Source organism: Wolffia australiana, chromosome 17, assembly GCF_029677425.1.
Source record: "Wolffia australiana isolate 7733 chromosome 17, ASM2967742v1".
NCBI lineage: Eukaryota > Viridiplantae > Streptophyta > Magnoliopsida > Alismatales > Araceae > Wolffia > Wolffia australiana.
Window position 1 is genome coordinate 9618781 of NC_135851.1, and position 25061 is coordinate 9643841.

Sequence of the window (25061 nt, forward strand, 5' to 3'; positions counted from 1 at the left end):
TAAAATCCAAAGGATTAATATGTTAGATATTAAGTTTCCACTGACATCTCTACAAGTTTCACCTGTTTCCCACTAACTTCTGATTGCCCATTTTAATAATATTATGATAATTGAAAGTTGTTGTAAGCTTATAAAATTTTTCAAAGGAAAATACAGTTAAAATTGAATATTTTTGCAATTAAATATCCATCCGTGGGAATCTACGTTTTCAATTAAGGATTATGTTGGAACATTATTTTTTAATGATTTATAAATTGAGGTTAGTTTTTAAAATGTGGCTAAAATAGAAGAGGGATTCATTTTTTTTTTATAAATAATCTTATCAATGTGTTGGTCATAAAAGGGCCAAAAATTAGCCCATTAAGTTGTAAATAAAAAAAAAATGTTAAAATTCTTTGACAGAAACTAAGGGGGCCCGCTCGCAATGCTCCCATGACTGTCTCACTCTCATGTCAGCCAATCAGTCTCACTCCCTTATCTGTGCACCATGGCATGGGGTGAATAGACAACAGCTGGCTTGAGTCCCCCACCGCATCCCCCCACCCGTAGGGAGGCTCAGCCCTTCCACACAAGCAGATAGAGAGAGAGAATAGTGAAAAACTCAACGACGCGAGCCCGAGATGTTGACTTACTTGTAGTGGGTCTCCTCGTTGACACTAATGTTCTATCTCTCCCCCGTCGTGCTCTTCCCATATTTATGAACATTCTGCAAACGGAGAAGCGTCGTGACTAACAAAAAACGTAATCAAGGACATGGTCAATCAGCAGGAAGATAGAGAGGGAGGGAGAGAGAGAGATTGACGGGAAAAGATGGAGTTAAAAAGCAGGAAGGACAGGGCAGCTGGCTCGAGCCCCCCAGCGCATCCCCCCACCTGTAGTGAGGCTCAGCCCTTCCATACAAACAGATAGAGAGAGAGAGAGAGAAAAATGAAAAAGGCAATGATGTGAGTAAAAAAAATTTCAGGATTAAAGGCAGACGAACCTTAGCTCTGATCGATGTCTTTGGCTTTATATATTGGATTTTTATGACCTTCATAATTGTGGCCTAAAATCTTCGAGCTCAATGTTGAAGTTCTACCATTGCCTCCTTTTTTGTCTTAATAAGTATATCGACAAAGTTGGTATCTTGCATAGACAAAGTTCACCCTCCGCCCTTCAGATCAATAATTATGACACCTATCGTCCAATAATCAGATGAAATCCAGATTGAATTTAAAGAACAGATAAATTCATATCTCGAAAATGCATATCATCATTAATCTGATGAATTATCGATGAATTAAAAGAACAGATAAATCCAAATCTCGATGATACATATAATCCATTAATCAGATTAAACCTGCACATAAACCAAATAACAACAGTAAAAATCACAGCATCCGATTCATACGGTTTTCTAAATGTTTATGAAGAAATTTAGACAGACGGGTACTATAAGAATCACACGATGAAGCACCGAATTAGTGGATATACAACCAAAAATCCAAATCTGCCAAAATCACTGGTAACGCAACCAACACAAAAATCTTGAATCCAATACACACAACAAATAAATCTATCAGATTCCCGTCACTCACATCTCAACTAGTGGAATCTCACCTGATAACACAACCAAAACGAAAATCGTGAATCCAATAAACACAATAAATAAATTCAAAACTTCAAATCTGTCAAAATCACTGATAACACAACCAAACTGAAAAGCGTGAATCCAATACACACAACAAATAAATTCAAAACTCCAAATCTGCAAAAATCACTGATGACGCAACCAAACTGAAAAGCGTGAATCCAATACACACAACAAATAAATTCAAAACTCCAAATCTGCAAAAATCACTGATAACGCAACCAAATCAAAAATCGTGAATCCAATACACAGTTCGTATCTTGCATATCGACAAACTTACTCATGAGCTTTATATTCGAGGATGCACTCATGTAGAAGACGTGTCCGTTGCAGCAGCAGAGAAGGGCTTCAGGCAGCGGCTGCACACATCGAAGGTCTTCTGGCAGAGGCCGCACACATCGGAGCGAGAAAGGAAGGATACGAGGAGGGGGAAGGATACACAGAGTGGGAAGGATACGCGGGGCCCCTCTTCTCTCTCACTCTCTCTCTTCTCTCTCACTCTCTTTTCAGCCAATCAGCGTCCAGAAGGGTACACTAATTCATATTAGTAGTTGTAGAGATATGTGGGATATAGACATGGTTGTTCTGTTCTTTTGGTGCGAATTTGTTCGAATTGTTCGTTCTGTTCGGATTTCTGAACAAAACAAAAACGAATTCGAACAGAACATCGAACAGACCCGTGTTCTGTTCTTTTGTTTGCTATGTGCAAAGTTTAGTATAATTTTGTGAGAATGTGCGAATTTTGTTCGTTTTTGTAAAAGAAAAAGAACCGAACAAAGAACAAGGGTCTGTGCAGTTCTTTTGTGCGAATTTTGTGTTTGTTTCAAACGAACAGAACGACCATATCTAGTGGGATATAAGTCCTAACATATCACAAATGAAAGGTAGAGACTCCGTCTGACTCATAAAGCTTTCCTGGTTGATTTCTTACCATGCTTGGTTGGTTGATAAAACAAAAACTTCAAGAAGTTTTAAACATCACAAAGGGCACTATATGATTTTATCTTTCAATTTTTATTTTTAATTTTAACTTTATTATCTTGAAACATCTCAACTATTAAATATGTAAATTTCTTAAACAGCTCAACTCCGTCTTAAGAATCTTTTATCTGAGAATTTTCTTTGAAACTTTTAAATTTCACTTTCCTGTTTGAAAAGAATAATCATTCTGAATTTGCATTTCGAATCTGCTACCTTATTTAAATTGAGTCAAAAGTCTTTAGATTTTGTTTGTGAATCATATACCATAATTGTGAAATTTAATGTGCCCATTACTGTCAAATCTGAAATTTACTCAATCACTGCTCTCTGAATTCTGATACTTGAAAAATTGATTAAATATCTGATTTGTAATCTCAATCTACAAAATTCTGATATCATAATAAATATTCAGTTTTCTCCATCAAATTTTGTGATCTGCAGGTTGTATAAAGTTTTCTGCATACTTCAATGTCAGATCACAAATAATTTTCATCTGAAATCCTTTATTTGAAATATCAAATCATACATCATTTGTACACCCAAACGTTTTATCTGATCTTCTCTACAGAAATTATTTGCATACATGTTGTAATATTCTCCTGTTTCTTATCTGATAATTGAATTATCTAGTTGATTCTCTGTCGATTAATGTCCAGCCACATTGTTAAAGGACTTTGTGTTGATTCTTGATAATCGGGGAGAATAGTGGAATCAACACTGTAAAATGACCATAAGGGAAACCTTGTATAACTATTATCTAGAGTTTTTCAGGAAGGAGCATTGAGGTTTACATAAGCTTACTTCAAGGCAAGTTTGTGATTGTGATGAAGGCATAAAGCTCTAGATACAAAATCCACACTCAACAGAGAGTTAAGTGTGGTGGTATCACCCTGGCGGTGGCCTGAGGTCTAAGAATAATATTCCTAGGAGAAAAACTTTGAAGCATGAAGCTTGAATGCAAGAGTGCTCATAAGCATTGCATACATTACCTGAAAATTGAACAATTTTGCAGCAAATTTGTTAGCATTTATTCAGGAGTAAAATTGACTCCTCATGGCTGCATTAAGGGACAAAACAGGCTGGTCCATTGTCCCCCAAGCAGGGTAAAAATCACATGTCTGGGAGAGATGTGAGTTGAGAGACTAAACAATGAATCTAAAACTAAAATTTTCTACATATTAAGAGAATATCTAATTCACCCTCCATCTTAATATTGTATAGATTATATTCTCTAGAAATGGTAAAGCCACATTTATTTGAAGTACTTGGTCGTACAGGGATCTTAAACCATCTTCTGCGACGATGCTTGAGAGGTGATTCTTAATCACTTCATCTCTCCTGTTTTGTGAGTTCCAGAGCCAATTACCTGATTTCCAACAATAAATCTATGATTGTGTTAATTACCTGATTATTAATTTGGGTAAGCATTGATTTATTACAGTATTTAGAAGACAGAGGAACATAGAGATAGTGATATTTAAATGAAAGGGGGAAATCTTGTTAGATTATGGTTAGAAGCTAGGACTTTTGGGTTTTTTGCTACAAGTTCTGGGGAAATGAATAGATGAAGTAAGATGAGCTAGGGCACAACCTAGAGATGGAAACTACATAATAGCAAAGACAGATGTAGATGGGGAGAGAAGAAGGTGAGGTGTGGCAGATATAATAATGTAAAACGAACCACAGACTGAATAAACGTTAACAAGATACCTCGGGTTGGGCGAGCGTCTCCCAAGCTGGACGACCGTTCGGACAGGAAGAACCCCCAAAAGAGTCGACTGTCCCAGAGTAGACCTGGTTCCCGTACTTGGTCAGGTGACTTTCGGGGAGATTTCTGTCAACACCACGCCAGGTGGTCCTCGGAGGAGTAGATCAAAGAACAGCAATAGAGAAACGCTAGAGAGAAATGATAGAGAGACGCTAGAGAAGAAGAGGGACCGCTAGAGAGAAGAAAAAATTCAACACTTCCAAAGAGTAATCTCCCGTTCATCCCGTTGCCAGAGATATTTAAAGAAGAAGCAAAACAACAGAGTAAACAACTGTCTTAAATACTCACCTACTAAGCATGGGGACTTACCAACAAGTAAGGCCCCCACGTAGAGCCTTAACTCCAGCCGTCTGCGGTGTTTGCGTCATATGCAATACGTCAACTCCCGCGGGGTTCAGAAGATTCAACTCCGTTGAAGCGGGGAGTAGCTTCAGCGCAGCAGTTCTCTGAACATTCCCAAATCGCTACTCAACTAGCCACCCGTTGCCACCGCTATCCGTAGGGATGGACGTAGTTGTGCGTGGGCCAGGGGTGATGTGGTCGTCACGAAATGGTTGGGCTAATGTAGCACATACTTGGTCAATCATATCCTGAGAAAAGTCATGGAATTCCCCAAAAAGTGTATCCTTGAAGCAATCGTTGGGTACTTCTGTGGGGGGTCAGGAACCCCGGCTAGGAAAGGCTGCAAGCGGGAGAAAAGGCGGCGGCACTTTCAATGATTAGCGCGTGTTGGCTGGCCGTCCACTGAGGAAGCAGGATGGTTGATGACGTAAGCAACTGTTCAGTTGGTAGAGGCAAGAGAGGCGTTGAGTTGTCGGAACCTGAATCCAAACTGATGATGACGGTGTCTTCATTTGGGTGACGATAGGCCGAGCGTTGGAGGAGCAGACGAACACTATGGCGCGGAGTGCGCTGGGTTTGCTGCATTGGATGGTTGCGTGACTCAGCGTGACCCTGGGGTATCGATGAAGATCTAGGCATAGCTGCGTGGGGAACCGGCGACTCCCGTGTACCTGCAAAATACTCGTCCCACAAGCGAGGAGCAAGTGTTAAAACATCTGTTAGAGAAATCTAGTAAGCCTCCTGGGCAGGCAGCCCTTGCCATTGTACCAATACTTCGATAGACGGTTGATCTGTGGATGGAGGTCTTCTGGCCAAAATCTGTATGGGTGGAGAGCGTCAGTCACGGGACCTAAAAATGCTCCATCGATCGGTCTTTCAGGATTCAGAAAGGGACCCCAATCCATTGGACTCCGTGGGACTAATGGTTCGCCGTAACAACGGGTCAGATCGGCTATATTGAATGTGGAGCTGATATTCCACTATGCCGGTATATCTAACACGTAGGCATTAGGGCCCAGCTTCTTGATAATATTGAAAGGCCCCGTACTTCATTTTTGTAGCTTGTTGTGCACAAACGTCGACCGAGCTGGGTTTGTTTTGACCATAACTAGGTCTCCCTCTTGGAATTTAACCAAACAGTGACGGGTATCCGCAAGGGTCTTGTACATTTGAGTGGACAGAGCAATCTTGCGTGCTACGTCATTGTGGAGGGACTGGATGCTGGCGGCTAATGATTCTGCCATACATGATGACCTGCCCAAATGCTCTAGAGGGGGTAAGTCGATAGGTTTGCGGGGTTGGTGGCCGTATACTATCATGAAGGGACTCCGGCCAGTAGAGCGGTTGTGGGTGCTGTTGAAAGCAAACTCGGCATGAGGTAGTAGCTGATCCCAAGGAACGGGAGCATCTATCACAAGACACCGCAATAAGTTGCCTAGGCTGCGATTAACCACCTCTGTTTGTCCGTCAGTTTGAGGATGGAATGCTGACGAGAATTGTAATTTGGTGCCCATATGGTGCCATAAGGTTTTCCAGAAATAACTCATAAACTTTGGATCCCGAAGTTTGGCTATATGAGATGCATCAGAAGTTTTCTGACAAGCCAGGTAGTGAGCCATCTTTGAAAACCGGTCCACAACGACGAAAATAGAATCTGATTTATCTCGTGTGGGAGGAAGCCCTAGGACAAAATCCATGCTGACGTCTTCCCAGGGTCATTTGGGCACGGGCAAGGGTTGATACAGACCTTGATTAGTGTGCACAGACTTGCCCTCAACACAGGTGCGGCATCATTCTAACGCTTTGTTTATGTGGCGCCCCATCCCTGGCCAATAAAATCTTTCCCGAAGGGCTTCATAAGTCTTGGTTCTCCAGCGTGGCCTGAGAGTCCTCCTTGGTGCACCTCCCATAGACGTACGCAGGATGCATAAACGTTGGTCCTTAAAGAGAAACCCATTAGTCATTTTGAAGGAGTCGGCGTTATGGCTTGGAGTTGCTTGGAGATCTGCACGTCTTGGAAAAATCGGGACATTTTTGGTAGAGAGTAGGAATACCGTCAAAACCCACGAGCTGGGTAGAGATAACCGATAATAAATGTCATTGTCGGTTGAGAGCGTCTGCGACTTGGTTGTCAAGACCCGGTTTGTGCTTAAGACAGAACTGGAAGGACTGAAGATATTCCACCCATTTTGCATGCTTTGGGTGGAGGTGGCGCTGAGTGTTGAGATACTTCAATGCTTCGTGATTAGAGAATAGCACAAATTCTCGCGAAATAAGATAATGTCGCCAGTGTTTCAATACTTGGACTACGGCGTAGAGCTCTTTCTCGTATGTAGAATACTGCTGTGTTGCCTCATTAAGCTTTTCACTATGGAAGGCAACGGGATGACCACCTTGACTGAGGAATCCGCCCAATCTTGTGCCAGAGGCATCACATGAAACTTCAAAAAGCATATCAAAGTCAGGAAGTTTTAGAATGGGCGCACTGGCCATCAGGCTTTTAATCTGATCAAAGGCGGGTTTGGCCCCCGCATTCCAGGAGAATTCTCCTTTGCGGAGACAGTTGGTGACCGGTGCCATGATAGCACTGAAATTCTTAATGAATTGTCGGTAGAAAGTGGCTAATCCATGAAAACTTCGAACATCATGTATATTCATGGGGACAGGCCAGTCGATGATGGCGCATACCTTTTCAGGGTCGACTGAGATTCCATACGCCGAAATGATGAACCCTAAGAAATGAACCCGATCTTGAAAGAAGCTGCATTTTTTTAGGTTAGCCATAAATTGTTGAGTTTGCAACAGACGACAAACAATACGGAGATGCTGCAGATGCTCGACGACTGTGGGGCTGTAGACAAGGATATCATCAAAATACATAACCACGAACTTTCCCAGTTGCTCGCGGAATGTATGGGTCATAATTCTCATGAATGTACTGGGGGCATTGGAGAGACCAAAAGGCATCACCAAACATTCATAGAGTCCATCTTTAGTTTTGAAAGCCGTCTTCCACTCGTCTCCAAGACGAATGCGAACTTGATGATATCCACTCTGCAGGTCAATCTTAGAGAACACTTGGGCCCCGGCCATCATGTCTACCATGTCATCTATTTGAGGAATGGGGAATCGGTATTTGACCATAATTTTGTTGATGGCACAACAATCTATAAACATTCGCCACGAGCCATCTTTCTTGGGGGACTAATAAGGCTGGTACTGCACACGGGCTGAGGCTTTCTCTGATAAAACCCCAGTCCAGAAGCTCTTGGACTTGTTGAAGTAACTCTTGATGTTATGCAGGAGCTAGACGATAATGAGGCATATTCAGTAATTGTGCTCCTAGGTGCAAGTCAAAGATATGTTGCACATCCCTGAGGGGTGGTAGTGCGGAAGGGTTAGATTCTGAGAAGATATCCGAGAAATCCTTGTGCAGTTGCTGTTCTTGCGGCCCACTAATGGTGGAGTTGGCAGCAACAACCACCAGCGCTGGATAGGCTAGGAAGAGGGGAACTGCTTTTGTATGAAGTTGGCGAAGTATGATTTGTAGAGGTATGATTTGTAATTGGAGGCCAACAGCAGGCTGGAGAGTGACTGCTTTAGGTTGAGGACGAAAGGGCTTGATCACCACTCTCTTGTTAGCGTGTAGGAAGGTGCATTTGTTACTTTGCCCATGTACGGTCGCATCCGTATCATATAACCATGGCCGACCAAGGAGCATGCTGCTGAATTTCATAGGCAGCACATCCATCCACACATCATCTTGATAGGATCGTATCTGCAGGTTAAACAAACATCGGTGGGTTACAGGTATGGATTGAGAATTTACCGACACCACTTGATATGGAGACGGGTGTTTCTGGAGGGGTAGTTGCATCTTCTTGACAACTTCTTGGGAAATGGCGTTGACACTGCTTCCATTGTCAATAATAATCTTGTAATGTTGACCACCATGGCAGACATACATGCTCAAGATAGAGGTGTGTACTGGATCCATAATCTGTGCTTGATGATATAGGGGTTGCAATAAATGTAGATCTTCTGATTCTTCCTCAGGGGCTATGAAATTAGGATCCACCTCATATTCTTCGTCTTCGATATCATGTAGCATTTCTGGGGGCCGTTCTTCGGGAACTTTTCCAACTGCTTCCTCTTGTGTAATGGCTAGTGTTCGGTTGGGGCAGCTTCCTGAAAAGTGGCCGTACCCCCCACACGAGAAACAACGCCGATTCAACGTTGTGAGAGGTGAACGCGGATCGGGTGGTGCTTCAAGTAACCCGTGGGTCTCATGCGGTGGGGCAACGACCATAGGCTTTGCTCCAGCGGTGGGTCTGTCTCGTGTCCCAATTCCTACGGATTGACTGTTAGGCGGATTATCCAAAATACCCTTCTCATACCAGTACATTCCTTCACCAGGATGATAGGTAATGGGACGGGTGCGTCGAGAGTCCAATCCTTGAGCCTCCAGCGTAATTCCCGCCGACGGCTCGGCCAGGAACTCGTCATATTCCAGTGCCGTGCGATAAGCCTCTTCCAACGTTCTTACCCATCTGAGCCCCACTTCTCTCGGGATAGGCGCCTCTAAGCCCGTGCGGAAACGTGACAATGTCAGTGTTGGGTCTTCATTGAGTCCACAGACTAGCATCAACACATCAAACTCTTTAATGTAATCTCGAGAGCTTCTATTACCTTTGTAGATTCTCTGCCATCTATCAACGCTACGTGAATGATATCCTTCGGTAACGTATTTTTCCCTCAATTTCATCTTGGCGGCTTCCCATGTGACAATCGGTCGATCTCGCCTTTGAGCCATGGTTTCCAACAGATTCTTCCAGAACACTTTGGCTGGACCCCGTAATTTAATATTGAGGAGCTTCAACTTATGGGACTCAAACAGCTCCACCCATCCAAAATAAGTGTCCATGGCAGCTTCCCAATCGTAATATTCTTTGGGCCCTTGCTTGCCATCGAATATTGGAATATCTACTTTGACGCTTTGATAATCTCGTTCATTTTTTTTTTTTGAAGAAATTTATAATCTCGTCCGTTGTCTTCATGTCGTGTAGGCTGGCGATCGTGATGACCTTAATGATCAAATCCTCGTGGTCGTCGGGGTGGAATGACCTCGTCGTCTTCTTCGTAGTCGGGCTGATGTGGCGATAATGGTCGTTGCTCTTCTAACACAGTCATTCAATCCCCCATATGCCAAAATCCCTCATTCATAGCTTGTTGCAGCGTGCGAACCCAGGGCGGAATAACTTCTTCAGCGGCTGTTGATGCCGCCGGAGTTGATGTCGGCGCCGAGTTTCTCGGCATTTCTGGCGGTAGGTATGGCATTCCAGATCGTAAGGTGAGTACGGGTTGGTTCCCCTGTTTGTGACACCTCTCTTGTGACATTTTCTGGATGCTCTGATACCACTTAATTTAAAATGAACCACAAACTGAATAAACGTTAACAAGATACCTCGGGTTGGGCAAGCGTCTCCCAAGCTGGACGACCGTTCGGACAGGAAGAACCCCCAAAAGAGTCGACTGTCCCAGAGTAGACCTGGTTCCCGTACTTGGTCAGGCGGCTTCGGGGAGATTTCCGTCGACACCACGCCAGGTGGTCCTCGGAGGAGTAGATCAAAGAACAGCGATAGAGAAACGCTAGAGAGAAACGATAGAGAAACGCTAGAGAGAAACGATAGAGAGACGCTAGAGAAGAAGAGGGACTGCTAGAGAGAAGAAAAAATTCAACGCTTCCAAAGAGTAATCTCCCGTTCATCCCGTTGCCAGAGATATTTAAAGAAGAAGCAAAACAACAGAGTAAACAACTGTCTTAAATACTCACCTACTAAGCATGGGGACTTACCAACAAGTAAGGCCCCCACGTAGAGCCTTAACTCCAGCCGTCTGCGGTGTTTGCGTCATATGCAATACGTCATATAAGGTGTTGAAGGGGAATGTACATAGATTAAGGTATTGATCTTTAACTTTTAAGCTCTCCTCATTTCTCTATTCCCCGAGTCTGAATATTTCCTCCTACTACCATTTCACAAGAAAATACCTAAATAGTCTTACATCAATATGTTCAGAAACCTAGACATGGATAGCAATGAATTTCTAGCCAGTCTCTACTGGAGCACATCTCCAGAAAACCAATATTTTCTCTTTGATTTATTTTATGCCATTCCATGCTTGCTTTCAGTTGATCAAGAGCTCTTGGCTTGAATTCAAATTCCCCTCCCAATAACCCAATGATTATTAATTTAATGTAATAAAGTTTTCATGTTCAAATACATTATAATGATTATTTATGTGTGAATTCATACTTAAAATGATCAAATCCATTTTAAGTAAATGCTTAGATTTTTCTAATTTTTTTTATTTTCATGGAATATTATAAAACCATATTGTTAATTTGGAATATATTTTATGTAATTTTATGACATTTAATCCAAATAAATTATATTTTTATAAGAAAAATACACTTTTTTGAAGTAATTAAAGCTTTCTTTGATCTTAAATGGTTTTCATCTTTTATTAATACTTCACCATGTATTGTCATACGACTTATTCGGATGGTGACTAAGCATCAATTGTGAAAACCCTAAATGATGACACAATCATTGTGAAAATGGCCATTATTGAATCGTAAATCAAGATGTTATAATGTCCTAATGATGAGCCTGATTTTATTTTTCTAAAACACACAAAGACACATGACATGATAATGAAAGGCAAGATTAAAATCACATTAAATGCAATGGAACGCTTTGACATTTTTCATCAGTAGAAAATAAATTCATTTTATTTGTGATAAATGTTCTCCAATGCTTGACAAATACATTAATATGTGGCGGCATCTAATTCATTAAGAGGAAAAAGTGTTGACGTGGTATTCAAATTAAATGCTTAATAAATTATGCATTTTTTTACTCAATGTAGGGACACATGACAGATAGCGAAAAAGCAGACAAGGATGACCAATAAATCAAAAACAAACACGAGGAAGAGTCTTTGAGTAAAATGAGGGTGCAAAACCCTAAAATGATGCCATGGCGGTATTGATGAAGCAAGAGAAAATCGAAGGCTTAGATTGCACCAACTTCAAATGTTGCTCCGATTAAGGTGAAATTTTGAGGGCAGATTTTCTTTCTCCCGTCTATCCATCCACTCCTCTAATCTATAAAAATGTGTCAATATCATAAATAATATATTTGAACTTACTTTTTACATTTGTATGCTTACTGAAAGAAGTGGCGTTGGAGATCCATCAAGGTGTTCTGGTGTTGTCAGTTAATTGAAGGGAAGCGACAGAGAAATTATCGAAGGCTTAAAAACATAAGGTTTGTTTCCTTGCACCGTTTTTAGTCACAAATATAACCGGTGCCTCTATAAATGGAGAATCCACTTAAACATGAGGCCATGCCGGAGAATACATAATACACTAGCATGAAAAAGCTGTTTTTGGTGGTTATGTAATTTTATCTCACATGCACAATTAGAGATAATTGATTCATACAAAAAAAATCAAAGAGATAGAACATTAGTTGATCACCTCCTACAAAGCCAACTACATAATTTAATAGCTTGAATCCACATAATTATCCACTTAATTATAATCTCATTCCCTGCACATTATATGTAACCATAAAATTAATTTAAGAATTACACTTTGAATTTCAAAGTTTACTCAACCAAATTGTACCAAAGGTATCAGGGAATCTGGATCAAAACCAGTTCTAAGGAACTATATAGTTGGACATTTTCTAATTTAAGGAGTTTATATAATTCCAATTAATTATTCATCTCAATTGATTTTTCAAATAGAGCAGATTTTTCAGTGGGGGTACAAACGCAATTGTTTGAATGGTTTGGTCGAATAAAAACATCTGTAACGGACTTCAGTATTTAAACGCAGCAGGCCGCGTTCTACTTCTCTTCTTATCTGTTCTTGCTATATTGCACCAAACTGTCAACGATCGGAGTTCGAGCTCGACGAGCTCTTCCATGGCAGCGATCGGCCAAGCTTGAAAGAGATCATTCCGGAGTTGGAAGAATGCTCCGGAATGATCTCTTTCAATCTCGGCCGATCGTTTTCTCCGCTTTTCCGGGAAAGATTGCAAGAAACAAGTTATACGTCCAAAAATAGCCTCCATTCTCTTCCCCAGCTTTTGATTCCTCCTCTATCGCCCCATTTCCAACGTCGTTACGCCCCTCCATGATCGCCTTAGATCCGATTCCGTCTCTTATCGCGTTGTTTGCGTTTCGGGGGCGTTAGGGCAATGATCTGGCGGTTTCGATGTAGCTTTAATTGGACGCTTTGGGTTTCCTGATGTTTGTGGGTGTTTGATTGGTCTTTGGAAAGAATCTCTGATTGATTGCTTTTGGATTTTGCGATGAATTGCTTTTCGTGCTTTTCGTTTGGGGAGAGGAAGAGAACGAAGAGCATTGATCAAAGGAAAGCGCAAGGCCAAGGTACACCACCTGGCGACCCTTTTTTTATGCCATTGGAATAATGATTTTTGGTACTTGATTTTCTCTTGGGAATTTGGGATTTTCTTTGCGTTCTTCAATTATCATGAATTTGAACCTCACATGAGAAAACATTCTAGATTAAAACTATCTTACATCATTGAAGTTGCGCCTTGTATCCTTAAGGTCGTAATTAACTCAATAAAGTTCGAATACATCCTGAAATTTGTTCTTCGGATTTTCCAGGTGCTGTTCAATTCATCTGCTTCTCCAAAGGCATTTGGTGACTTAAAGAACTCAAAAAATAACAAAATTAACATTCATATGCACAATTCTAGCAGGCGTTATTAAAGAGTACCTTCAAAAGCAACTAATCGATTTCATCATAGAGATGCATTCGGTTGGATTTACCAACAAAAAGGATTACCAAAACATGGTTGCACAAAGTAAATTCTGCAAATAATCCGAGACATAATCCAAGATAGAATCTTGACTTTGTTATACAACAATCAACCAACCATTCGTTATTAACCGCGGTAACTTCACTAGAATGATTTTATGAAAAAAAATCTTTCAAAAAAAGTGATTTTATGAAAAATATATGGTCCGAATAATAAATGAGCTGTTCTCGTATTTTCACTTCTTCGGACATCGTGTGATTTTTTGCTATCTGCCGACGGTTCTGCTCGGTTTTCGCCAGATTCAAATGCCAAGAAAGACACCGGAAATGGAAATATCGCCGCCCAAGCATTCACATTTCGTGAACTTGCTTCGGTGACCAAAAACTTCCGTCCAGAGTGTTTAGTCGGCGAGGGGGGCTTTGGAAGAGTTTATAAGGGTCGCCTTGAGCTCACTGGCCAGGTCTCTCTATCTCTCTCTATCTCTATCTCTATCTCTATCTCTATCTCTATCTCTATATCTATCTCTATCTTCTCTCTCTCTCTCTCTATTTCTTACTCTATCTCTATCTCTATCTCTATCTCTATCTCTATCTCTATCTCTATCTCTATCTCTATCTCTATCTCTATCTCTATCTCTATCTCTATCTCTATCTCTATCTCTATCTCTATCTCTATCTCTATCTCTATCTCTATCTCTATCTCTATCTCTATCTCTATCGCTATCTCTATCTCTTTCTATATCGATGCAAGGTCGTGAATTTTGTTTACTCTCAAACACAACCCTTCTCTCTATACTCTGTCCATTGCAGTCTCTCTCTCTCTGCCTTACAAGATCATCATTTTTTAACAAGCGGACAAATATCCATTCTCTCTATATCTATCTCTCTCTGACCGTGGAATGGCATTACTTCTAAATGAAAACATATGACTCGTCACTCTTTCTTAACCTGTGCAAGCTCATCAATTTTGAACAAGCACTAGCATAACTCTGCTATCTGCTATCTCCCACTCTCTCAATCAATTGCTTAACTACAACCTGTATATCCATATTCATCGCTCTCTCTCTAGACCTGTGCAAGCTTGTAAATTTTTAACATTTGCAAACAACCCTTCTCTCTCTACTCTGTCCCTTTCTTTCTCTCTCTCTCTATCCCTAATTCTCTCTCTACCTGTCCATCTCTTTCTCTCTCTCTGTACCTGTGCAAGCTCATTACTTCTGAACAGCCACATATTATCCATCCCTCTCTCCTCTGCAAGCTAATTACTTCTGAACAATAGCATATTAGCTGTCCCTCTCTCTCAGCCTGTACAATGCTGCTCTCTACACTCTTCCTCTCTCAATCAACTAAAATATCAGTCTTTCAGTCTATCTACAACATAGTTCCATCTCTTTCTGCATCTGCAAGCACGTCAATTCTGATCAAGAACAAACTCAAGCCTGCTCTCTCATTTATATATCTCTCCCTCTCCTCATACATGAGCAAGCTCATCAGTTTGCACTAGCACCAACATACCCTTATCTTTCTCTCTCTCTCTCTACTCACTCATTAATCAAATCAATGAATGGAAGATTTTGTCTATATGGGCAGCTGGTGGCGGTGAAGCAGTTGGATCGGAATGGGCTACAGGGCAACCGAGAATTTCTTGTTGAGGTTCTGATGCTAAGCCTGCTTCACCACCAAAACTTGGTCAATCTCATCGGATATTGTGCCGATGGAGATCAGAGGCTTCTTGTCTACGAATTCATGCCACTGGGCTCTTTAGAGGACCATTTATTTGGTATGTCTTCCAAAATGTTTCTGAAATACTTTCAAAATATGCCCATTTTTTAAGATATAATTATGCCTTTTGATTGAGCCCAGATATCTCCTCCAGCCAAAAACCCTTAGACTGGTACACGAGGATGAAGATCGCCACTGGCGCCGCCAAGGGGCTTGAATATCTGCACGAAAAGGCCAATCCTCCTGTCATCTACCGTGATTTGAAGTCATCAAATATCTTGCTGGACGAAGAATTTAACCCGAAGTTATCAGATTTTGGGCTAGCTAAGTTGGGCCCTGTTGGGGACAAAATGAACGATTCCTCCAGGGTCATGGGCACTTATGGCTACTGCGCCCCAGAGTATGCCCGTAGTGGCCAACTCACTCTAAAATCAGACGTTTACAGCTTTGGCGTTGTCTTGTTGGAGATTCTCTCGGGGAGGAGAGTCATCGACACTACCCGGCCCACAAATGAGCAGAATCTGGTCTCCTGGGTAATTGATCTAATCTGAACAAACGAGATTTGAAGTTTTCATCATTCCCTTCTGTTTCTTGATATCTCTTTGAATCTAATATTCTTGTCTAGAAATTGAATGATTGAGGAAGGAAATTAAGAGTAGGGAAATCCTCTGATTTGATGGAGTAAAAGTGGAATTAATTAGAGGATAATTATGATGGTTTTTAACTTGGCTTTGAAGTGCGTTAACTTTCAATCTTCTCAGTGTGTTGAAATCTGTTTGAATCTACTATTCTTTTTCGGAAAATGGATGAATTTGAGAAGAAGCATAAGGATAATTTACGAGTCAGTAATTGAGTTATGGATAGTTTGGTGGTTTTTAACTTTGCTCGAAATGCGTTCACCTTTTATTAAATGTCTTGACTTTCAATCGACAGTATAGGTTGACATCTGTTTGAAGCTAATATTCTGGTTTAGATATCGGGCAAACCATAAAGTAAAAGCAGATGGAAACTTTCAGATTCGATACTGATTAAATTTGGAAATGAATTAAAATATGATTTTGGTGGGTTTTAACTTGGCTCGAATTATATTAACTTTTAGTTAAATGCTTTGATTTTAAATCTTCACCTTGTGTTTGTATCTAAGTTCTTTTTTTTTTTAATCGGCAAAAAACACGGTGCCGGTTACATCCAACCTTGCGGTTGTACCCGTAGACCGATCCAGCCGTGCCCTGGATGCCATCCAGGGAGATTTTATATATAAGTAGATTGTTTATCAGGGTTTATAGGCGTGGAGCATGCATAAATATCTCAATTACACTCGGATTCCACTTGTCCACGCCCATGTGCAGGAAGTATCTAAGTTCTTGATATGAAATTGGGGAGAATTAGAAAAGGCGCAGCAGAATAAAATGAATCAAATAACAGTTTTGGATGTTTATATCTTGTTATAAAATGTGGTTTTTAACTTTTAATCAAATGCCAAACTTTCAATCTCTTTTAATTTTCAGGCGCAGCCTATGTTCAAGGATCAGACGAGATTCCATGAGCTGGTTGATCCTTTCTTGGAGAGAAAGTACCCCATCAAGGCTCTGAACCAGGTCGTCGCCGTTGCCGCCATGTGCCTCCAAGAAGAGCCGATGGTCCGGCCATTGATGACGGATGTGGTCATGGCCCTGAGTTTCCTCGTCGTCACCATGGCTGGCGAGGAAGGAAAGGTCTCGACACCATTGCCCCCGGTTGAGTCATCACCGCCACCGCCACCACCACCACCTGAAGAAGAATTGAGAGAGGTTGACCGACAGAGAGCGGTTGCAGAGGCCATCAAGTGGGGCTCCACTTCTCGGAGGAATCAACGGTCAACGCAGGAGTCTGGTTCCTAGTGAAGAAATTACTAGGTTTTTTTTCCCTTCTTTTCTCATTTCTTCTTAGATTTTTGTTTATTTTTTTTATTTTAGTTTGTGCTTGTGTTCTTTTTGACGCTTTTTTTTCTTCATTTTGTGCTCACTCCAGTTTATTTTTATCCGGGGAATTTCTATGAACCAACCCATTTCAACTTATGCTCTCCCTAATTTATTGTGGAGTAATATTTACACCATCTAAGCTCCTCCCATATATTTTAGGTTCTTTCTCCTTTTTTTTATTGTCTTGGGAATTTCGTTTGGGCATCTGCTCCTACTATCTTTTATAATCCTTCTTAAATTTTCGTTCTTTTCTCTGAATTGTGTTTACTTCTTTTTTTTCTGAAAACATCTTCAACAAAAATCAAGTCCTTGGAACTCCTGCTCTGCCTTATTTGTTGTGAAATAGTATCTAATATGTCAAATTAATTGTTTTTTCTTCTTTATTTCATGTTTACTTCTACTTCTTGTTCGGAGGGCTTCAATTTACCAAGCCATTGGAGCTTCTCCTCTTCCTTTTTTATTATGAACGAACATTGATCAAGTCTAATTTCTTCGTAGAGTTTAATCCCATTTTTTTAAATTTGGTTTCTCCTAATTTCTTATTGTCCAGAGATCTTCAACAAATAAACCCATTTGAACTTTTGTTCATCCTTATTCGATGAACTAAACTTTATTCTCTACTTTCATTATTTCCGTGATTAGGAGGAAAAAATCACGGCGATTAAGGAGCATGCGAAGCGTGAAGAACGAGCACAGACTTACGAGAAGCATTTGTTAACAATGTCGCTTGGTAATTATGTGGATTGAATTTTGGTAATTATCTCATTTAATAATGATAATTTTTGGGGTGAACCAAAAGAAAATACCTTATTAACGACATAAATTGAACACAAAGAATAGATAATATATGCATGGTGTGGGCAGGATTTAAAGGAAATATTTTAATAAAAAAAATTATGTTTTACATTAAATGTTTGGTTTAGATTTTTTGAATTTGAAAGGCCAAATAATAATTCATATAATTATGTGGCCAGTGTAAGCTGGGGCAACAATTAATTTACTACTATTATTGCCTGGCAAATACATAAACTAGATTTTAGTAAACGATGAATTGAGAAACACTCATCAGAGGAAATCTTTGATAAAAAAATCAATGAGGAAAGAAAACAATCCATATTGCTGAAAAAGTTTGAACTCTTTCATTTTTATACAGAATACATTTCAAAAGTATCAATTTCTATTAACATGAGTCAGCTGATGTTAAAGGAGGATCAAGTATTTATTTCATTAGTAGAAATGTTAAATCAAGAAAATAGGCAGACCTCCATCACCCCTTCTTGAAGAGCTCCCTGCCGATGATCATCCGCCTGATTTCGCTTGTCCCAGCACCGATCTCGAAAAGCTTTGCGTCCCTCAGCAGCCGCCCTGTTGGGTACTCGTTCACGTACCCATTGCCCCCAAGACACTGGATGGCCTGAAAAAAAATTAAATAAAAAATAATTAACTGATTTTTACAATAATTGCACAATAAAATGAAACATATGGGCTAGAAATGAAACCTGAAGTGCGACTTGGGTTGCTCTTTCAGCAGCATAAAGGATGACCCCAGCGCAATCCTATAAGAAGAAGATGAAGAAGAAGACGAAGATGATGGGTTGGTGGGATTACGAACAGCAGGGAGAAGAGATAGTTGATAAAATAGAAAAGAGATAAAGAGATAGAGCAGAGAGAAATAGAAGGAAGATGGACAGAAAGAGAGATAAATATGATATCCTTCAGAATTTTTGAAGCTTTATAAGCATTCTTATGAAGAAAAGATGAAATTATGGTGAGTTTATATTACCTTTGGATCAATCTTTCCATTGTCACAGTCCCTTGCAACGGAGTAGACAAAAGCTCTGAGAAGATTGAAAGCAAAAACCACCTTAATTAAACTAGAGGGTTCCTCTAAATTATTTAGAGATAAGAACCTTACGAGAGGGTGAAATTACAAAAATACCCTCATTCCTAACATAGTTAGAAAATTATAAATATTTTTACCTGGCAGACTGCAATGAAGTGTACATATCGGCCAGCTTCCCCTGAAAATTATGGTCATAACAAATAAGGATATTATGTGCGTGTATTTCGAAGATTGGTTCTTGTAAAAATAAGGTTTTGCTTAACACCGAGTAAACGAGCTCGAGGTAAGATTAAAGCCGAGAAACATTGATTTTTTACAAGAAGATGTGATTGATTTTTTTAGAATCAAATCTGACCTGAATCAACTGAAATTCGCCGACTGGCCGGCCAAACTGCTCCCGTTGCTGAACATAAGGGACGGCAACATCCAAAGATGCTTGCATCAGACCGAGTGGCCCGGCTGCCAGCACCAGCCTTTCCAGGTCCAGCCCAGACATCATGACATAGACTCCTGTTTCATCAATTATGGTTGATGATAGTTCACTCCTCAGTTTGGGACTAATAATGATTTATTGAACACAAATTGAGGATAGGGTTGGAGGACATTGACGAAATTGACATCGTCATCCACCCAGATCATCATCAGTGAGATCATCATCCTAGTTGTGGACGAATGGTGAGGACAATGCTGGCTCGTCATTGTCAACCCGGATGGCAAGAGAGAAAGAGACAGAGGGTTGAATTTAGAGCATCATAATAATATTCATCATCTTGAGTCATCCTCGTCTTTAATCGAGAAGGAATGTTGACAATGGTGAGCTGTCATCATTATCGTTAACGGCAGATCAATGACGATGATGATTGACACTGTCATCCCATCATATATTTTTTTTTAACAAAAAAAGAATGTAAGTACCTTTTCCTTCTTGCCCAAGAACATTTTCCCCAGGAACAAAGCAGTTTTCGAAAATAAGCTCACATCTGTGAAAAAGTTATATTATTGAGCCATGATGATGAAGTATTTTTCTATCAAGGGCAAGAGATTAGATCAGAATTTACGTGTCACTTCCCCGCATACCCAGTTTGTCCAGTTTCTGAGCAGTGCTAAACCTAAAATGTAAGACATTCCACCCTGTGGTCAATGAAAGTTAAAGAGGAAACAAATTTATCAATCCGTGTACTATTTAGAAAACAAGCCAAAGAGTGTCGTCTTCTTGTGAGGAAATAATGATAAACATGGTATGTTGTGCCCCAAACATATCTATCTAAAAACCAGAGAAAATAATCATCATTTATACTTTTCGAAGATAAATCCAAAGATGCAATACAAACCCAGGCATCCCTCTCTCTATGATAAAAGCGGTGATTCCCTTTGATCCAGCTGTGATATCAGTTTTTGCATACACTACCTGCAGAGGAAGCGAAAGAATATTGTCGGGATTATTTAAAGACCAATATAAAATAGTAAAAAAATAATGAACAGAGAAAAGCAACACACCTGTAACTCTAACTCCTATACTCCATTTTATTCTAAAATGGATCATTTCATCGTAAAAGGGCTGATTTTCGACTGTCGTTATCACTAAGTCTAAAATCCTGGTTCTAAGGGTTGTTTTGTTCTTACAGAACAGCTCTTGCCTGCCTATGATACGGAGGGGTGCCTGGGCTGATAACACACTTATTATCTGTTCTCATAAATTTTATCTATTCTATTAGACTTCTAATAAGTGTATTTTTTATGCATAATAGTTTATTAGGATCGGAAATTATATACAGTGAGGATAATACAGACCTATGAGTGGCACAAGAAAGGATAAGGATAAAAAACTCAGTAAACTCAAAATTTTGGAGGCAGATTTAATAGAGTTTTATCCTTGCACGAATAAACTCAGTAAGCCTCACATGCATGAGGTGTAATAAAGTTACATCTACGTATGGTAGCTAATGAATGAGCAAGCCATTTCTCTACAAAATATAATGCCGTTTTCCGAAATAATATCTGTTAACATTTTCCGAAAATCTTAATGAAGATGAATGAATGCATAGCAGTACAACAAGAAATAAGTCATGTACAGTCATTTTATGTGCATTATAGGATACATAATTACTACAGAAAAAAACCGTTACAGAGGAGGAAAAATATTACCAAAGTTTGGGCAACTGTTCCATTGGTGCACCACATCTTGTTTCCATTTATGATATAGCCCCCATCGACCCGGTCAGCCTTGCATTTCATGCTTACGACATCTGAGCCAGCTGGAATGAAAAAATGTGAAGGACAAGATGCAAAGTAGTGTTCGAAGAAAATGACTAATATCATCATTTTTTTTGAAAAAAATGACTAATATCATCATAATCATCCAAAAGTTTTATCACGACGATTTTGTTGTATTCATCATCATCTCATCTGAAGACGAATAATGACGAAGATTTTCGCATCATCTCTCGTCATCTGAGAGTGGTTAACAGCCGGAGAGTGACGAGAGACGATGACAAGACAAAATCTTCATCATCAACATCATCTTACCCGAGAGGCAATGGTGATGAATCTTGTCATCCCCATCCTGGCATGGAAGAATTAAATGGACAATGAAGACTCAGCATCTTACTCTCATTTCCATTGGTGAAGGCGAACACTGACAGTTGGCAATGATAGTAATTCATCTGCTCAAACTAAACTTAAGATCATGAAAAAGTACCATTTGGTTCGCTCATTGCCAGTGCTCCTACATGATCCCCAGAAATAAGCTTCACAGAAAATACAAACCGATTAGAAGCACAATGATCACTGGAAAAAAAAAGAAGATGTTGCAAAAGTTTTATTATTCAGACACTAATTTCCCCGTATAGAAAACTAATAGAATTCCCACCCTCAATCAGGGGTATTTTGGTAATTTTTTTAAAGAACGTTTGGTCTTTAGTGTGATTCCCTTTAAACGATTCTAGTTCTTCCCAGAGGAGGGAAGACAAAAAGTCATAGATGAATTAACCAGGAGATCCTCCCAGAGGGAGCACCGGCGCCGGTCCGTGCCTGTGGTCATTTGGTTTCTTCTATCTTTCTCTCTCTATCTCTATCTACCCTTCCAATATCATCCTCAATGAAGACATACCGGAGGTCTCTATCAATAACATGGTTAAAGGTTGGTTGGAAAGGCTTCTAACGTAGTTAAAGTGTGAAACCTAGAAATAAATCAAATTAAATAATAAATAAGATCAGAGATAAATCAATGAAAAGCAAGAATTGAGGCTGCGAGACTGTCTTTCAAACCAAGAACATAATTTCCCTCAAGGCACTATTGTGATATGGATAAAGAATTAACCTTAGGCAAACACTTTTGCTTCTGAGCAGGACTCCCATGTCGCACCTAAGAAAATATTAAATTATTCCTTAATTCTTAATTTCAGAGCGTCCAAAAATTTTTTCATGCATAAAGCAATTACACGTACCAATTGGTTGATGCATAAATTTGAGTGGGCACCATAGGAAAGGCCAACAGCCCCAGACGCCCTGCTAATTTCTTCCATTGCTAAACAATGATACAAATAACCAAGGCCCAGGCCTCCATAATCCTCTGAAATAGACATGAATGATGCAATGGTATAGAAAAACTCCATTCTCCAACAATAGGACAAATAAAAATACACCAATGGATTGATAGATAGATAGAGAGATAAAGATAGAGCTAAACAATAGAGCGATAAAGTGAGAGATGAAGAAAGTGATAAAGATGGAGAGAAAGAGAACCAGAGATAAGGATAGATTGAGAGAAAGAGGTTTAGAGTGATAAAGAGAAAATCAGATAATGAAGATACAGAGAGAAGGATGGATACAGAGAGAGGGATGAAGATAGAGATACAGATATGGATGGACAGAGATTGAGAGTGATATATAGAGATATAGACACGTCCTGAGTTTAATTCTCAAAATGAAACTACTCTAAAAAAAGAGTTAGTATATTCTTCGGTTGACAATAAATCTTCCCCATGAAAGGAAAGACAGAAAAATGAGATCTATGAGTTTTTAAGAGAGTTAGCCTCTCTAAAACACATTATTAGTGCTCATGCAAACAATCTTTTGAACTAATTCGAAAAAATCAGCTATTCAACAAGTCAGAACTGGAACAAGGAAATAAGGAATCGATGAAAGAAAAAACAGATGTCTGTACCAGGAGCTGTAACCCCATGGAGATTGAAATCACCCATGAGCTTCCACAAGTTCACTTCCTTAAGAAATTCAACAATTGACACTCGTATCAGCAAGACGATCACAAATTCGAAAAAAACGGGACGAGAGGATTTTACCCCACCTTTGGAAAATTGTTTGTAGCATCGATTTTCGCTGCATGGGGCGCGATGCTAGCTTGAGCGAATTGCGCCACGCTAGTCTTAAACTGAAGCCGTGGATATGATAAAATTTAACGCCAAAATCATAGAATATAACATCACGATCTATCATCTTAGATCAAAGGTTTCGGGGCACAGTCCTACGAATTTTTAGGAGGGTTAACCAAGAAAAGTGGAAGAAAGAGAGAAAAATTTACCTGTTCCTGGGTTTCATCGAAGAGAAGAGACGTGGAGAACCGCGCAAGTAACCTATTCTTCCCGAAATTGGACGCTAAATGTCTCCCAGCACGTACCCTCTGCATTGTAGCTCTCCAATCTCTGTTCGACCCAGGATGAAGAACAATAAAAAGAGATGGAATGCGCAATTTCGCCTAAGTTTGTCTAGAATAAAGATCAAATCTTGATATACTGGCGGAATTGGCCAGCCACTCTCCGAGTTTATCGGAATGCGATGACGTGTGATCACTCTGCCGTTCAAATCCGCATCAACTCGTGACAAATTTCCGGCGAGAACGATGAACACGACTCTTCCCAAAAAAGTAAAAAGAAATCATCTCGTCAATTTCATCGTAAATCTCTCATCAATTTTGAATGTTGAGAAATTATGAAATGCATGGGCCCTCTTAAATAGCCTTCTCTAGAGTGGTAGCCTGGTAGGGAACTGTGACATACGGTTCGTCACGTCTCTCGTCCCATCACACGTCCCTGGTTTTTGAGAAAATCGGTCACAGTTATTGTTACAGATTGTCCGGAATGTGGACGATGGTCGAGATAGATGAATTTAGTATCATCCGATGTCCGTAATTTTTCAAACTTGTCAGAATCGTCCCGTCCAGGAATTCATCCGCGGACGAAATAGTTTGTCCGCATCTCGAGTCTGCCAGATTCGTCTCGTCCAAGAAAAATTGCCCTGTCCCTCATCTCGAACGAAAAAAACTAACATTTTTTTAATTAGGATTTTTCTATATTTTTTAGGGAAATATGTAGGAGAGAGAAAACATAGGGGCATATGCACAATTAAGTTTTACGGCGTCAGTTTGTGCGTGTGAATAAAAACAGGGACTTTAATGCAAAATGTCAATGAATTGATTTCCAAATGCCATGTGGCAAGATCTCAACCGTCATAATCGAATCCGGCGGATTTTTATCCTTCCCTTATTGTCCATTGTCCGAGACCTCAGGATAGGACGGGATTTTTCTTCTGACGATAGGATAATAGTCCCATCTGATCATCTCGGGACGAATTTCCCTCCCAGTATTCGTCCAATCTCGCGGACATGACGATTTTTTCATCCTAGGAGGAAAAAACCGTCCCATTCGCGTCCTTGCACTATAGTCACGGTAGCATTACCGGTCGTGGGTGATGGAAATATATGTGGCCAGCAAGCCAATCACACATTGGAGATCTCATTTCATGTTCATTAAGAGAATATATTTATTATAGTGCACGTGTGATGCTTATAATGAAGTCCATGAATACAAGATCAGACTTAGTGAATTATGATGAGATCTAATACGAAGATCACTAGTCTTTAAGCATGTGTTTTAAACATTCCTATTCAAAGGATACATGAGAAGGACATCTAAGTATCCGGATAGAATAACACTTAT

At 40.0% G+C, this 25061-nt stretch overlaps 2 protein-coding genes across 3 annotated transcripts; one reads left to right on the top strand and one right to left on the bottom strand.

The window, feature by feature from the left end:
- Positions 1-12626: 12626 nt before the first annotated feature.
- LOC144714537 (putative serine/threonine-protein kinase PBL26) lies at positions 12627-18080 on the top strand. Its single transcript, XM_078589288.1, has 6 exons — positions 12627-13184; positions 13882-14042; positions 15172-15361; positions 15445-15836; positions 16812-17198; positions 17907-18080. The coding sequence occupies exons 1-5, from the start codon at positions 13106-13108 to the stop codon at positions 17181-17183; spliced, it is 1194 nt and encodes a 397-aa protein (XP_078445414.1). The 5' UTR covers positions 12627-13105; the 3' UTR covers positions 17184-17198; positions 17907-18080.
- Positions 18081-18358: 278 nt separating this feature from the next.
- Positions 18359-24025, bottom strand: IVD (isovaleryl-CoA-dehydrogenase). Of its 2 annotated transcripts, XM_078589042.1 has the most exons (16): positions 23860-24025; positions 23648-23768; positions 23414-23497; positions 23273-23330; positions 22554-22678; positions 22427-22471; positions 21806-21854; positions 21253-21362; positions 20439-20515; positions 20166-20216; positions 20023-20087; positions 19463-19617; positions 19245-19285; positions 19048-19102; positions 18764-18820; positions 18359-18678 (listed from the first exon to the last, which is right to left on the bottom strand). In XM_078589042.1, exons 2-16 carry the CDS (start codon positions 23750-23752, stop codon positions 18532-18534), a joined length of 1224 nt encoding a protein of 407 aa, XP_078445168.1. In that variant the 5' UTR covers positions 23753-23768; positions 23860-24025; the 3' UTR covers positions 18359-18531. The 2 variants fall into 2 exon arrangements, with proteins under 2 accessions (XP_078445168.1, XP_078445167.1); XM_078589041.1 differs by having other exon boundaries at positions 23648-24024.
- Between the last annotated feature and the right edge of the window lie 1036 nt (positions 24026-25061).